This window comes from Parus major, chromosome 1 (assembly GCF_001522545.3).
Source record: "Parus major isolate Abel chromosome 1, Parus_major1.1, whole genome shotgun sequence".
NCBI lineage: Eukaryota > Metazoa > Chordata > Aves > Passeriformes > Paridae > Parus > Parus major.
This window is the reverse complement of record NC_031768.1, coordinates 97,224,757-97,241,501: the sequence shown is the minus strand read 5'-3', so window position 1 is coordinate 97,241,501 and position 16,745 is coordinate 97,224,757. Positions and strand designations below refer to the sequence as shown.

The window sequence follows — 16,745 nt, the reverse complement described above, 5'->3', positions numbered from 1 at the left end:
GTTATCATGCCTTGTGTAATGGTAAATACTCTGCTGGGTGACTTAATCACTTGGTCTTCCCTGTGATAGCCTTAAGCCAAAAAAAACCTAAAAAATAAGCAAGTCCCAAGAGGGAGGAGAAAAGATGTCTTTTAGAGGAACAGCATAAAAAACTTATTTCCTTGGAAAGAACGCTCTGTGTGCAAGATCTTTAAAGTGTGAAGATTTTAAAGGCACAGGGATGAAAAAGGTAGTAGTACAAAATCCAGATATTTAATTTAATTTTTTTTGAAAGAGAAATATTTTCCAATCCTTTTAGTTAATTAATTGTTCCTACTTAGTTTCTTCCGTGTTTTGAGGCCACATGAATTTCCAGTTCCCAGACAAGAGGATCAGAATGTTTTGTGTGAGCCCCATTCCCCTCCACCTGCACATGGCACATTGCATCTTTTCTCCTTTCTTTCTTCTTTTTCATCTCACCCTCCTGCCCACTGCACCCTTTTGCAGGAGCTGCCTGGACACTTGGCTGTTATCTTGCAATCACTTGCCCCACAAACCACTGGATGAAAGGGTTCATTTGCAGCATCCAAAAACAAATATTCATAGAATTCAGTTCCAAGGATATGCAAGGAAATTGCTGCAGTTCTATTGAAACTAAATATCTAAAAGATCACCCTGTGCTTCCACTTCACTATTTCCAGCCACCTCATGCAGACACCTCCTCTCCTCATCTGTTCTGTGCTTCTTTGTGCCCCAGCTCCAGGCTCATCTGCCAGACATGAGCTCTTCCCAGCCAAACTCACTCACTCCCATGGATGCTCTGCTCTCCTGGAAGGAGGCAGGCTTATTTTTCGATTCAGTTTTTACTCTCCCAAGCCACATTTCTTTCCAATGTGTTCAGGAAGATGTGTTTCCACTAAATAAAGACTTGCTTCCTTTTTGGAGGAGAAGTTCAGGGAGTATTTCTGTTGCAAAATATGACCCATATCCGGGGTTTATCTATATTATTTAATTGTTTCTACAGTTACCAAGGAATTACACCTTCATTTTCCTCTGTTCTTTTCCCAGACATATCCACATTAACCTTTGAATGTAAAATGTGTTTACCTGCCAAAGTTTCTAGTGGCTACCAGCTCAAAAATTGACTAAAACACTTGTCCAAACCACTAAATCAGGAGAATACATGCAGTTCATTACTAACTCTTTCCACTAGGCAGGATGGTAATTAACTGCTTTAGGCTGATTATTGGCTGATTTGAGAGGTGGTTTGGGCTTTTACAGAAGGTGTTAATATTGAGACTTGGGTTTTATTTGATGATATGTTGAATGACTTCCAGGACTGATGTCATCTTGCAAGAAGAAATTCTTGAGTCATCCCACGTAGTTTTTAAAATTTGAGGCTCTTTTTGGAAGAATCTTTTTCTCTCACAGTTACAATAGTACAATGCAGAGGAAGAAAACATCAGTGAATTTAATTCAGACAATCTGGAGCTTTCTGGGACAAAATGAAACTCTGTCCAGAAGCTTTAGCCTACAGTCACTGGTGGTAGCTGTAGTTTCAATAAGGCTGTTTCAATAAGCCATTTTGTACATTTAAACTAATTTAATATCCTTTTGACTGACTTGATCTCCTCTGAATGTGCTTAAAGAGAGTATTTCCTCTGCAAGTGTGCCAAGTGCAGCCACTAGGCTGAGGGTTAGTGTTAAAAGGCATCTCTGCTAGAACATGAAGGTAATTCAGGTAATTCAGATGGTTATCTATGCATAAGTAAGTTAAAATACAAGTAGCCTCTCTTCATTCAACTTTCAGCTGGAGTTCAAGTGACATGTATATCCATGCATGAATATTTGTGGGCTCAAAATTTCAATTGTTCTGCTAGACAATAAAGTGAATGTCCAATAGGTCCTGTACTCATTCCTCCTAAAAGCAAAGACAACACAACAGGATCTGCTGTAAAAACTGCAGCTTGAAATTCAAGATAAATTATGATTGTGTAATTTCTAAAAATACAATATTAAAAAAATGAATAAAAGTTGTAAAATTAAAATAAATACATAAACCTAACTGAAAAAATCATAACTCTGATTTTCTTGAAATTACTCAAGTCTTCTTCAGTGATCTTGTGCCCAGGTGAGATGAAACTGTAAAACTGTACTTCACTCTCAAAGGAGACTCTGCTAGCCTATTATTGTATCTGTATGTTGTAGCAATCCCTCTATTCTACCTGTGCAATTTTTGCATGGATTCATCACCCTCCATTCTGCTGATGAAGTACCTGTACATCTCGTATCGTTAATTATTTCTGGAGGCGCAGTCTGGCACTGCCGTACCAAATTAGCAGGACACACATACATGCTGGAAAAACCTCAGACTTCATTATTGCCTTGTAATTCAATGACACTTTCCAGCCTTTTTTGGAAATCCATTTTCTCACCATGAACTGTTAAGCCATTATAACAGCCAACATTTCTGGATTTGAAAAAAAATAAAAATCTGTGGTATATATTTACTTGTATTAATGCAAGTTAATTAATGCTTGGAGAATTCTGAAGCCCACTGTTTAGCAATCTCTTATTGGCCCATTCCATCTAGGATGCTTGCTGTGCAATCTAGGCAGTGGGGAAAAGAAGAAAATTAACCTGGCACATATATATATATATATATATACATATATATATATATGTGTGTGTGTGTGTGTGTGTGTTTGTGTATGTACGTATATAGCCTATCCTTGAGGAGATTTCCTAAAAAACTGTTGTATAGTCATAAAATATTAACAATCCTGTCACAAAATAATGAGACAGAAACACTTAAAATCCATTATTTGCATTGGACATAATGATTGGTAGGGCTGTTGCACATGGAGTGATTTAATACTAGAAAAGTAATGAATTCACATCTGACCTCTTCAGTGCTGTGAGCTATTTTCTGTGAGCCTGAAACACACTCATTCCAGTAAGAGCATGTTTGTTTTCTTTAGTTTTGTTCCTCTTAAGTTCACTATTTAAATGTTTTAATAGGCTCTTCCTCGTTACTGCAAGTCTTCTAAATTAAAAACCGAAAGTCAGCTCAATGTAGCTTTGCTATATGGTAGTTGCTTTATGAGGTATCATAGCAAAATTCAGGCTGCATCATGCCCACACTGTAATTTGGGGATATATATGTCCCAGGCCATCAGGAAGCTCCTGGTGGATCTTTCAGCCCTGAGCCTCCTGCCTGAAATCCACAGCAAGGGTAGCACCATAAATATTTCAACAGAGACACCAAGAGGGAGCAGCACTTTATAGTTCTTTGTGCTGTGTTCAACCAAAGCCAGTTTGAAGTTGCAAATAAGATTTTTTTAAGTAATTCTTCTAAATAACTACCAAGTAGGTTATTTTTCAGTGCTAAGCAGCCACCACCACCATCCTTTAGTCACTTTCTATCTGTGGTTGTTTTCTTGTCCTTAGACAGCCCTACTTTTATTTTGAAGATGTCACAATAACTGCTTTCGCATTGCACCTTGCACAGTCGGGCCTTGGATTTATGATAATAGTATTGACAGCAGTTGTAAGGATGTTTTTTAAGCTTTCCTTGAGTGAGCTCCCTGCTGCACAGCAGCTTTCAATCACAAGCAGGACATAGTTGAATTATTCAGATAGGATTTCACATGCTTATTCAGTTCTGCCATGGAGGCAGTGACTGGCATGAAATCACCTTAGCAGTGGCTGCTATGACCAGGAATAAGGAGCTGAATAGGAAGTGTCACTCCAAGCTGACTATCCTGTAACGCCTCATAGAGAAAGAAGCTTTCAGGGGCTGACCCTAGAGGGCTGAAATTCGTCATTCTGTCCCTTCTTCCTTCCCCATCCCTGTCTGGATTGACATTGGCATAGGGAAAGCTTGCTCCCCTTGGTAAAATTTGCATTGTGAGTCTCAATGAGTACTTGTTCTATCTCTAAGGCAGTCAGCTGCAGCACTCAGCCTGCCTAGTGCTGCAGTGGGATGTGGCTTGGGCTCAAAGGGAGCAGATGTTTGCTGTGCTGCCTTATGCTGATCACCTTTACAGATATCCAGTTTGATACCACTCATCTCTCATAGAAGTAATTGTTTCTCTTTTTTGCAGCTGGTGGAAAGTAGGCCCTGCAGGTTTGATGTGATAATGTTTGAAATACATATCTCTCAACAGTCTTCGAGGCAGATCAGTAATTATTGATGTTTGTTTACTTAACATAATAGTCACATACAAAGACTGCTTATTTCCTGGCTGAACTTTTAGGGTTTTGGATAACTTTCTATGTTTACATTTTAACTACTGAGCTCACTTTTTCCTATGGATGATGCAAAACACTAACAATTTATTTCACACTCTACATGAAGTGATTATGGCAATGCACCTGCCTCAGGTGGGTGGTTTATGTACTTAATCAGCCAACATAAATTGCTTTGAACACAGCTCACTCTTGCTGGCAGCCAGCAGCAGGTGTAGATTAGATGAGCATTTTGTCTCAGCTGTTCTGGTTTAAATTAAGACAACAGAAGATCAAATGTAAAGCAAGGCACAACATTAATGTGATGCAAGCTCAAAAGGTTTATGCATTAAAGTCATCTGTGACCAGGTTCAGTCACATGAACTACAGCAATGATGAAGTAGTGTGTAAAACTTCCATTGAATACCACTTGCCACAGTTGAAGAAATCATTTCAGATCATAAAATAAATGGTTCTTTCTCGTTACCTCTATATACTCACCTGCTGAGTTTACAGAAAACTGTATTTTAGTACTTATCCCATATTCAACGTTTGTAAAGCAGGTTATATATAGGTTACTTGGATTCTACAGCTTTCTCTATTCACTGTATTCAGAATGACTTGCTTTTCTCATTTAAAGAAAGCCATGGAGTATTAATCTTTTTCTTCAATTATTGTTGAAATGACAGGTTTTCTTACTTCTGCTGTCATGTCTGACTACAGTGAATCCCTCCTCTGTTTCCCTAACAAAGCAAGGCTCCTGCAACCATGCTGTCTCAGTAAGTACATGTTTATCCCTTATGTCTAGCCACAGTAATTTTGTAACTTGTGGGCTGTTTTCAATTCAACTTGACAGAGTAGGAGAGATTGCAAAGGCAGTTTGATTCTTCTAAGACTGGGAAAATTAGGGATACAAGAAGCTGGGGGAATAGGAAAGTGCTCTGAGGAAGGATTTGCAGCATGACTGACTTGCCACTCCCATGGGAGGGCATTGCCTGGCAAAAAGCTGTTGCTGGAGCTAGATATCAACCATGAGATACCCGGGTATCCTGATTTCTGCTGTCCTGTTGACTTTAGTTACCCTGTTCACATAAGTCAGGAAAGAGAAAATCAGGCTGCTGGGTGGATGTTCTGCATCCATCCAGTTAAGATCAATACAGAGACAAACCTGGCTTTAGCTTCCTCTAACTCCTCTTCCTCTCTGCCTGTTCCCCCTCTCTCAGAGGAACTCTGTTCTCTCTAGCCTCAGGGAGCTCTGGTATTTGTGTAGCTTAGTTTTTATTTTGTTCAAAAAGTTTGCAGTATTCAGAAACTAGTAATAAATACTGCTCTCCATTGCACCAGAAGCAAAGGTCCTATGCCCTGAGATCTGTAATTCCACTCTCATGACCAGCACAGATGTACTTGAAGCTCTCTTTAGTTTTGTCATTGCTAAGGTATTGCCTGTGTATCTGTGCTGTGTAGAAAAAAGCAAGGAGATAAAACTTGTAGGTGGCAACATAAAGATGTGTTGGAAAAGTCAGCAAAGAAGAGTCCAGGTTTGCTTGTGTTAAAGTGCTGAAACAATATATGAAGATAAATAGAGGGAACAAATTCACAGGGTAAATATTTTTCCCAGTTATTAATAAATGCAGATGGAAGTATTTAATATTCAAATGCTGTGAAAGCCATTTGCTCATTGTCATGAGTGGCATGCACTTGATAACACAAAATAAGCACCTCATCCTCCAGCGCTGCTCGTGCGTGCACAATTCTTCCCTTTTAATTCAGCAACACTAATTATCTGAATTACTGACATTAGCTTGAAGCTATGGATTTGCAGATTGAGTATTGAGTCTCTGCCTTTCAGAACAACTTCTTTAAAGGAATTAGTCATGTCTAAGTACAACAGATCTGTCAAATTGCATCCCCTGGCATTGTCTGACGTTTTTCTTGCAAAGCTAGCCTAGTCCAAGACTGTCCTCGTGGCGACAGACAGTGGTTATCCTAATTTTATGGCTCTGAAATGGTTCATAAGGGTTGGGCAGTTACCTCACTAGCTGATAGCAGATGGTAGCTGATAGCACTTCACTTTGCCTTCCACCTCACTGATGGACTTTGTCATCCCCACTCCAGGGATGTCTGCTGCCTATCTGAAAACCAGCTCCTGAAATTCCCCCATTTTTGTTTAAAATGCCATGCAGGCATGAAAGCTGCAGTTAATGCACAGATAGACCACAAAGCCCTGCCTTGGCAGCAATGACATCAATTAGAGAGAGGGGCAGGAAAGAGCAGTACTTCAGGAACTGGTTCACAAGTGATGTGGGAATCACTGCCTGCAGAGTTGCAACTTCTCTGGGACCAGCAAGATGCTTAGCTGGAGCAGGTGCATCCTCAGGGTTTTACTGCATAGACACTTAAAATAAAAGGCAGTGCTTATCTTTACAGCCTTGCATTTTGCTATAAATGAAGAGTTTCAGTAACTCTGTCATGTCTGTGCTGCTATTGAGGAAAAGACTGGAATGTTTAGGGTCGGGAGCACTAGCTTGTCCAAGGATGAACAATGCAGAGAAGGCAGGCAGCAGGGACAGGCCATGACTGTGGTCTTTAGCCTATATATCACTTGTCACCCCTTATCTCTGAATGAACTGTTCATAATTAAGTAGTGTGACTAAAGATGTGAAATCCTACATAGCAAATACTGAACTTGCACCTCATTTATCTCTTTCAAGTGTTTAATGAATTTTCAGCTTCAGCTAATGAATAATGGCAATTTCAGGCCCATTGTCCTGTGCAGGGAAATTAATAATGGCCTAAGGATAGTTTCATACCTAGGATCATGGTAGAGATTGCCAAAAAGCCAGAATATGGATTTCTTTCTAGAAGATCCAACATGATCTTCAAATATGTTCCAGTTAATGTACAGTCCATATTTACAAATAATCCTGAAATTACAACATGCAGAATCTGCTCATTGGGGAAAAAAAGCAAGCAAAAATTGCCTTCCTTCACCTACCTTGCCATTAGGTTACCATACATTTTGTTTTCCTCAATAGGTCTTTATTCATGCAAAAAATTTGGCCAAGTTTGAAAAAGCTTTTAATTGTTAACATTATATTAATAACATACAAAAGAAACACAGAAGCCTAATCCTCTCTTCAAAGATGTTCTGAAATAAAGTACATTAATGAACTGTTTTAATGAACAGAAAACTTCCAAGCTCAAGAACATGGCATAAAGAACATTTGTCACCACCATTTGCTTTTTAGAAAAGGAGCCGTGAATGTTTCCACCATTTCCAATAGCTGTGGAGTTAGAAAAAACATCTCATAGTAGTAGCTGTGAGTTCAGTGGGTTTTGGCACTCAAGACCAAGTACAGAAGATTAAATGAGGAAAGAGAAGCGTTGACATGAATGGATGTGTACTACAACACTACTAGTACTTGAATAAATGGAAATGCATTGAACCACAGAAGTATACCTGAAGCAAATGTGCTCTACTTCTCTCACTCATCCAAAGTGACTGATTTTCATTTCTTATTTGCCTCTCAAAAATGTAGCTAAAGGAAAATCCTGAGCAGTAAAAATGTGGTTTTCAGTCACAGAAGCAGAAATGTACATCTTCAATCGTTTAGTCAAAGGAATGTTTTACCTGGAAACACTAGGCATTTTTAAACCAAACCTGCTAAAATTTCACAGTTGGTTTTCTTCAACTTCTTATTCAATTTGCCATGACCAATGTCTCAGTTCTACTTATGAATATAAAATATGCAGTATTTATGCAGAGAATTACTGTATTAATTTTGGGTTTAGACCCAAGTGGGATGAGATAAAGTCATCTTATCAATACATAATGGCAAATACATAACATGCCATATCCTAACATGGCCAGATACAAGATGTGTAGGATTTAATAGCTTGTTGCTGGAGGTGAGTCCCAGACCGCTGTAGTAGCTCCATGTAGGATCTGATGTTGTTGCTGGAAAAGATGGAATAAATTGCTTTTAGGGAAAAATAAAAAAAAAAAAAATCACAGAATTAATTTAAAGATACTGTCAACAGCTGCAATCTTAGGTTTTCTAGCTTTTGCAAAGGTTTTCTTCTGAAGTACAGCTCTTGAACCAGATTCCTGCATAAGCTGTATAGGTTTTCAATTTCAGAACTATCACTAATCAGGAGCAATAAGGTTGAAAAGACTTGTTCAACTTTAGCCATAATGGTTTTCGTAACTTCTAGCTTGATGCTTCTTTGCTACTATATGGCTTCTCAAAAATTCTGGATGTCAAGTCCTGTCACATTAGCACTGGGAAGTTTATTTCAGTCTGTGAGTTAACTAGCCTTGCTTTGAAATCACAAACAAATCAGTGGGAGTGCCTGTAAATGTGTTTGTGTAAGTGGCTTTAATCCTGTCATATGACAATCATTAGGATTATCTTTCTGGAGGCACAACTCATCCTGGAGTCTGCCTGGCAGCTGCTGCCATCACAGCCATCAGGCACATGGATGCACAACCAGCAATTAGACACAGTTAGGGCTTTTCTCTGTGAGGAATTTTTCTGATGGGAAAGGCAGTGGGTTTTTTTCAGAAAACTAAGTGTCTTCAGGTAAATTTGTCATAAGGCAGAAGTGACTAGTGCTATCCACTCATATCAATATTAGAAATTGTGAGTGAATAACCTGGTGCTGCCTTGCAGTTGCCCAAGGGCATCAGCTGAAGCCTCAGCAGGAGGGGAGGTAAATTACAGCTTTTAGCTAGTCTCTCCTACTTTTCTTCTGCTTACAGTGAGTGAAACTGGTGTCACCTTTCAGGTCAAACACTCCTGGAAAGCTCACTCAGAATCTCCAAGTCAAATTCCTATCTTATAAAAAATAAAAGGTCTTCTCAAAAGCTGCAATTCAAAATTAAACTCATTTTCAGAAAGAAAGGCACTTTTAAGTCAATAAAATTCAAAACATATTCAGTTCAAAGTATATTAGGAGAAGAAGTTTATCCATTTTCCTATTGGGTGGTTTCAGTCATACTGACAGATTGCTGTTTTAGTAACTATTTTAAGCACTGAAACTGTTTGAGTTTAGTTCTACATGATCCTGTCCATTTTTAAGGACTGCAGTATCTTCACAAGGAAAGTGTTCCACAGGAATAAAGAGTGTATTGTGCTTGTCCAACTGAATCATTTAGTAAATGCTCCCTAAATTTGACAAAATGTTGTCCCAAAAAATGTGTCCAATTTTAGCACAATCCCTAACAATTTCTCTGAGACAGTTTGTGGCACTTCATTTCATGTACTCCTGTGCTGATCTATAAATACTGCTTTTACCAACTGCTATGTCTCATTCTCTGTTTTGTTCTGCTGAGGTTTTATTCCACACTGAATACAGTTTTGTCACTGAAGTAGATGAAGTTTTTATCTTTTCTTTTTCTCCTCAGGAATTGCTTTCTGTCTGCTTTTTAAATCAACTCTATAGGAAGCAGTTTAGCTTCTGTTGACTTTTAAAAGGATATATACTCTTTAAGCTCTTAATGATCTTTTCCAAAACATACATAAAAAAGAGCCCGCAACGATAAAATGACCGCATTTAAATAACCATTAAACTTGGACGGTAGAAACAAATCCAATTTATCAAGATATAATTGTTTGTTTTTTACTGTGTTGGGTTTATGACACTATAAACCAATTGTCAGCAGTGTTGTATGGGTCAGTTTTACTTACTTTGGTACACACAGGCTCCGAGTCTATGAAATGCTCTGTTCAGAAAGCCCATCGAACACGGCTGTCGAGGGATCGAAGGCAAAAGGGTCCAAGTCCATGTAGTATTGTGCTGTTTCTCTCAGAGCTGCCCATGATTCACTAACCTGAAGTAGATCAAAACAGGAAGGAATATTCTGAGCTTTGATACTGAACAAATACAGCCCGTGACTACCGAGCAGCCCTGCCCGTGCTGATAAATCAGAAAAATCTCCTGCCTTGACCCAAATGATTTATATTACATGTTAATGCCAGACCCATGCTTTCTTTTCCTCAGCAGGTGCTGCAAGAGGAAAGAAGAAGATACCTGTTCAGCCACACGTTTGTATCCCCACGTGTTCTGGCTGCTGCTTGAGTCCCAGTAGCTCGGAGAATACGGGATGTGTCGTTTGAGCCGTATGAATTGATTTGCTGATTCTTCTGTCAGAAAGGGCGCTCCAAGAACACTTGAAACAGAAGCTGATAAATATTTGTAATATCAGAAAAATATGTTAGAATGTGCACTTCAAAAATACCCTTATATCCACAGAACATGGTTTTGATTCTGCAGTTTATTTAATAGAAATCAAAGGTGGTCCTACCTTAGGTTTGCAGAAAGAAATTCTTTTTTAAGCCTGAAGTTAATAAAATAAATGCTCTAAATCATTATTTAGCTGTTTAATCTGAAGTAAATAAAGTTACAATCTAATTAATACACTAATTTATTTTTAGTGCAAATTTTTCTTTCAAAAATCCACTTAGACTGTAATTGCACTAGTCTCAGGTGTGCTGAGACCCTAAAGTTTTTAAAATAATACAAACCCTACCTATGAATTTATCTATGGTTTCTGAACATCCTGGCTTATATGTGACATTTACTCTCATTAGTATCAGCATAGAAATTGCATGCCTGGAAATAACTTTCTGAACAGAAGATATTGCACTTTTAGTCTTGTTATTCCATTGCTTCAGATAGCTTCTGAGATCACCACAGATACAAGAGTCCTTGCAGACCTTGAAAAAAATATTCTTCACAAGAAAAAGGTCAGAATTCCTCTTTAGCTTCATATGAAAGGCCCTGGTGCACAAAAAAAATCTTTTCTTCTTATTCTCAGGTGTTTGAGACATAAATTAATCTTGTGACATAAATTAATGTGGGGCTAAAAGAGTACAAAATAGCATGTCAGTCCAAATCACACCATTTTTAATAAACCACTGATTAGGATGAAGCTCACATCCTTCAGCCAAGCTGAGGCCAGTGTCTGTAAACAGCTGTGCTCCAATTTAGTGAAGTGGGTTTAAATGGACACTTGAGGGTGACCTGCACATACCTGGAACAGAAGGGCCAAGGACTTGAACCTTTGTCTATTATGTCTTAGAGTAGGAGCTCAGCAGGGCAAGCTATCACCTCACAGCTCTCCAATTCCCTGATTCCTGAATTTCTGGGGGAAAATCTAACTGGGAGTATCAAAGGTTTTCTTTCATGTGAAACATTCAGCTGAATCCAGTTCAATTGTAATTATTGCTGGCTTTCCTGATCATCCAAAATATAGTTGCTTTTTGGTTTTTCAACAGAAAAAAAGGCTTGCTGAATGCATATAGGTAGAAGATATGTGAGCTAGAGTGTTTGCTTTTCCCTTTCACATCATTTCATTTCAGTGCCAAAAATGCTTAAGAAGAAGATGAGATAAAGCGCGGTTATACAGTAATGAACAAAAAAAAAAGTGAGGGTGGTTGTCATCTTTTCTCTTAATATAGACATCAAAGAGTACTTTAGAAAAGTTACTTAGCAAGCAATCACAGTCCCAGTAGTTCCTTCCTACTTCAGTTTCTTCATATTCCAAGTTACTATAAGCATAAATTGAAGGTAGAAGTCTTAGGGTAGGGATTTTTCAAGGAATGCCATCTTCAGAAATGTTACCAACTCCATGGAAAAACGTAAGTTCAGAAATTTGGTGGAAAGCTGGGAAAAAGGAAAATATATTTCATGCATATGTCTATTAAGCTGCTATACTTGCATTTTAGAGCTGCACAGGAGAAAACTAAGACTGTGCCAAATTTCAGTATTTCTCTGGCAATTTACTGTTTTCAAATAGAAAATTCTATGAGCTGTTAATTTCTCTTAAGTGAATTTGGTTTTTCTTAATATAAAATATTTTTTAAGCTCATAATTACATTTCTAGACTGAGATAACTGAAGTGGGATCAGAAATTGACTCATTAAAAGCTTCAGTTTTCTTTAAATGTACATACAGTTAGTAAGGGCCATTAAACATTACATTTTATCACCAATATGTGCTCTGGCTCTCCAGATCTGAAATAAACTGCAAAAAAAAGATCATTAAGCAGCTCTGTTTCTTGTGGATTTTTTCCTTGCTTTTTATAAATACCTACACCTCTGGAAGAACTCCAGTGTGATAATTTCTAATTATCATTATTATCGTAATTTCAGTGTGATGTTAATAAAATGGCTCATGGTGCATAAAGTTGGGCTGGAAAATAGATGAAGAACTTCAAGCTGTACTGAAACAGTTAACTCACCATGAAGAGCAACCAGATATAATGCATGGGATTTTTTTTCTTTTTTATTCAATACTTTTTTCCTCTCTTAGAGAAATATGTGATTTGAAAAGCACTTTTAGATATAAATGTCCCAGTGGGAAAACAGGAGGAATGTGCGTGGAGGGTGAAGTATTGCTGGGGTTGTATCAGCTGTTACCAGTTAAAGTGTTTCCATTCATCCTCTCTTGAAGATTCACTCAGTGCTCTCACATGAAAAGCAAATTATAGAAAAAAATTGGCTGGTTTTAGCAAGCAGATGCTTAGGTCATGTAATTATTGCCTTCAGCAGATAGTTTTGTCTGTCCTGTGCACCTAAAGTCATTGTCCAGAGGGAAAACTGTTAGTAGTCATTATTGTTACCATGCCTTCTCAGCATCTAATTTTGGATTACTATCATCTAAGACTAAATTTGAGAAGAGATGGTGGTACAACCTTCTCATCTTGGTCAAAAAAATCAAACGTACACTTAATCCAGCACTGAGTAAGTATATAAAACAAAACCCCAAACCAATGATAAAAGTCTGATTATGAAAAACACATCTCAAATATCTTGGAATGTCAAAGTAATAATAAAAAATATCACAGAATAGCAAGAAAACTGCACTCAAAATAGAAAATCAGCCTGGATACTGTGCTTTAAAATCTTTTCATCCTAGACTTGAATGGAAGCATATCTTTCTTTACAAGGATCAATTTCCAGAAAGCAACATATTCAGCTGGATGCAGCCACAAAATCTTCCCAGGAAGACATCTTTTTCTGTCAGCTGAATATGCAATAATTCACTTCATCACACAATCAAAAAAGTGATTATAGGATTAAGTTTTGACACATTTGCCTGCTAAGGGACCTATTTAATTGAAACATATTTTCTTTTGTAAAAGTTAAGTAGCAAGAGTCATTGTGTGCTGAGTTGTCTGGGGAGAGCAGGCAGGCCACCATTTGCACATCTAATGGCAGAGTTTAATGATAAGAAGAAAAATCTTCAAATCTGCCTCAGTATAGGATATGCTGCTTCTTCCATTTTCTACCCCAAAGACTGTTTTTATCCAGATTAGCAGTATTGTATAAGTGGTAAGGAGCAATCTCTAGGCTTAGGACCAATATTTATCCCTGATGTGCAACTACCACAGGGAAAAGTGGTTTATCTCTGATTTGTTGTGATATTTACAAAAAAACCTGTCAATTATTTAGCAGCACTTCAAACTCTCCCTGTGCACACTATTGTTTCTCTCTAGTTTTGGAAGACTTGCAAGTTTCTGACAACCTGAAAACATATTGCTTAAGTTAATATCAACGGAATTTAAATGTCAAAAGTTGGCAATTTCTCTGTCTCCTTTCCTTTAGGTCTAACTCTTCTTATCAGCTATGGTGAGTCTGGTCAGAATCTCAGCTTATGGAGGTAAGGCTGCCAGTCTTATCAGCTCTTTAGGACAGAGCTTGGACAGAGGCTAAACTTGGACAGAGCTAAACTTCAACCTTGCTGAGGTGGCAGGTGCTGACGTGTTGGGAACTTTGAAAAAGTAAATCAAGTCTGCAGCTCAGGTGTGTTTCCTAAGGTTAGAAGTGAGGCAGAATGGACCACCTCCCCACCATGTTTCAGCTATCTGAATTTCTAAGACTAAATTCACAAAGTCTGATCACAGGACATGGTCTGAGGACTCAGAATACCACAGTACAACAGTGCAAATGTTGACAAAAATATGGCAACAGCTGCTTCTCTCCTCACTCCAAGTATTTAGATTATTCCTTGGAAATCAAGATGTGGTTATCTGTCAGAACACTGCATAAATGGCTGGATTGCAGCAAGGATAGTCTTGTAGATTCTGCAGGCCACCTCTGGCCCAGATATCACCTTCTTTTCAGTTGAAAAGTGCAATTGTATTAAAGTCTAATGCCTGTGCATTGCTCTTTTCAAATTACTGTAAAAAATGTTTTTATGTACATAGGCTTTGTATTCTGGAGTGTTTGGATGGTAACAAGCCTTAAAATAGAATTCAATCAATCAGATTTGCTAATACCTGTTGACAGCAAGATTTAAAGTCACTGATTTTTAAGTGCTTCAACTCTACCCATAACACCCAGTCTTTAAAATTTTGGCCTCATCTCTTTCTTTTTCAAGCTTGAAGTAAAATATACTTTATTCTTTGACAATTCTTAATTTTATAGCACAGTACGCAAGAGCTCTCTGGTTCAAGAGACTTCATTAACAATCCTTAGAGTTGCAGCATCAGCCTCATCAGCAAAGTCAGAGAAGCTATAGACAATGCAGAATTAGCTATTGAACATATTCAATATGATGCCAGGGCCCAGGATAATTTTCAGGTATGGGTAAATAGCAAGTCACTTTGGCAAAAATCCTAGATAATCCTAGGGAAGGAGCTACTTCCACTGCAGCAAAGTATTAGAAAAAATACCAGTGCATTGGTCCACTCAGTGGGTCCTGTTGAGATTTCCTTTCTACATCCATATGTGGAAAAACACCCCCATCAGACACCTGAGAGACTTCAGCAATTATCTCAGTGCCAAGACACCACACTCCTACCCCATCCCTTGCTGCTGCACTCTCCAGAGGCAGCAAAAGGTCCAGAGAGCCTATTCCCAGTGCTGTGGCTGTAGTTTACTATGAGGAGTGGTTTACAGCAGCTGAATTGAGGACATGAAGAAAAATAAAGTTCTCATGAGAATCTTATAGTCTCTGTTTTACTTCACCAGCACCTTCATTGTTGCTGAAAGGATTCACAATTAATGAAAAACAACTGATTATGATCAATGAAACTTTTAAGAGCTCATTAAAAATTAGTAATAAGTAGTTTTTCGTGTATTTTGAAGAATAGAAACCTGGAAAAGAGGGAGAACAAGACAAAAGACATAAAATAGATGAAAGTAAAGTCTTCCAAAAGGAGAAACTGCAAGCTGTTGTGCTCCCAGCTTGGCCTTGTGTGACACTGTTTGTGTTACAAATGGCTTTCAGTGGAAAGGAGGTGAAGTTCAAGAAGATAGGCAAGTACTCAGGAATTGTCCCAGTTCAACTGTAGATCAGGAAGGACAAATAAGGAGGAAAGGTTTATAGGTGAGATCAAACTTGCAGAAGACAAAGTCCCTTTCCATCTTCTTATTTCCCTGCAGAGCCTCACTGTAGCCAAAACTCAGGTTCATATGGCATGGAAGTGAATTCAACCCATGAAAGAGATTATACCTGACTGTGGTTCCAATTTACAAAACCTTTTTCAATAATCCACTATTAATCATTGTCTCTTCTGCCTTAGCTATTCACATAATGTATTTCCTGCATGTATATTGGAGCACTCAAATCTAAGAAATGCTTTTAATGCATGCATGTGGATAGACCATCTTGTCAAGATGCAGGCAATCACTTGGGAAGTCAGCTGTCACTTATTGCCTGCCTGGTTTGTTTTAATTTTTTGAGAAACAAATTAATCTTGCAGCATGCGCATCAGTGATCATTGGCTGTACCAGCATGTGCTGCTTTGGGAAGAGTGTGTGGTAGCCCTGCCCCATCTATTTTCCCTCTGATCCAAGTTTTACAGGTTGGATCTTGATTGTAGATGCTCTGGTCACCCAGTGCTGAGAAGGATCAGCATTCAGACAGCCTGGGTGCCTTAAAACAATCAGTCTTCTTAAGAAACTCAAGTCAGGCATTCCAGAAATCACTTGTGAAATAGATTATTTTGGGTCCTTATAAATGCATGTGCAATTGTTTCCTACAAACAATAAATGTTGAGATAAGAATAATATTTAGAGAAGATTTCGTAGAAACAGCATCAAGTTCTTTTTACAATTTTAGCAGTTCAGGAAATCATCCTGTAAGAATGTTTTTCTGTCAGAAATGCATCCTTCCTCCTGATACAAGAGCAGTAAAAGGCTCAAAAACAGTAACAAGGAGCAGAATCAAACTGTATTTCACAGCACTTGCCATGCAATCTTGTGCTCACCCTTTCTCCTGTATGTCCCTGATGCAGTGATTTCCAGTAAATTCTCTTCCATCAGTGCTGTTCTGGTGGTAACACAGGCGTTTTCACCACCTGACTATTTAACAAGCCTGAAGAGAATGACATGAGACAGGATGCCAGGCACTTACCTGTAAACAGCAGAACAGACACCAAAATTTGATACATTTTCAGAGACATGGCAAGTTATTCAGAAAGGGTTTCCTTTGTAAAGTGAAGAGAGCGATAGAAGAAGAAAAAGAGGTTTTATACTTTGTTATCTTAAGGTTTATAAATCATTTACCAGATATGTGTAAAGGGC

General features: G+C 38.2%; 1 protein-coding gene across 1 annotated transcript; it reads right to left on the bottom strand.

Annotated features, from left to right (window-relative positions):
- Positions 1-7,270: 7,270 nt before the first annotated feature.
- C1H3orf85 (chromosome 1 C3orf85 homolog) lies at positions 7,271-16,703 on the bottom strand. Its single transcript, XM_033517943.1, has 4 exons — positions 16,576-16,703; positions 10,243-10,394; positions 9,957-10,042; positions 7,271-8,167 (listed from the first exon to the last, which is right to left on the bottom strand). Exons 1-4 carry the CDS (start codon positions 16,622-16,624, stop codon positions 8,068-8,070), a joined length of 387 nt encoding a protein of 128 aa, XP_033373834.1. The 5' UTR covers positions 16,625-16,703; the 3' UTR covers positions 7,271-8,067.
- Between the last annotated feature and the right edge of the window lie 42 nt (positions 16,704-16,745).

Coding starts and splice junctions, on each gene's coding strand:
- C1H3orf85 (XM_033517943.1), bottom strand. CDS start 16,624: ATGTCTCTGAAAATGTATCAAATTTTGGTGTCTGTTCTGCTGTTTACA. Junction 10,395..16,575: donor GTCTGTTCTGCTGTTTACAG/GTAAGTGCCTGG, acceptor AATATTTATCAG/CTTCTGTTTCAAGTGTTCTT. Junction 10,043..10,242: donor ACAAACGTGTGGCTGAACAG/GTATCTTCTTCT, acceptor GATCTACTTCAG/GTTAGTGAATCATGGGCAGC.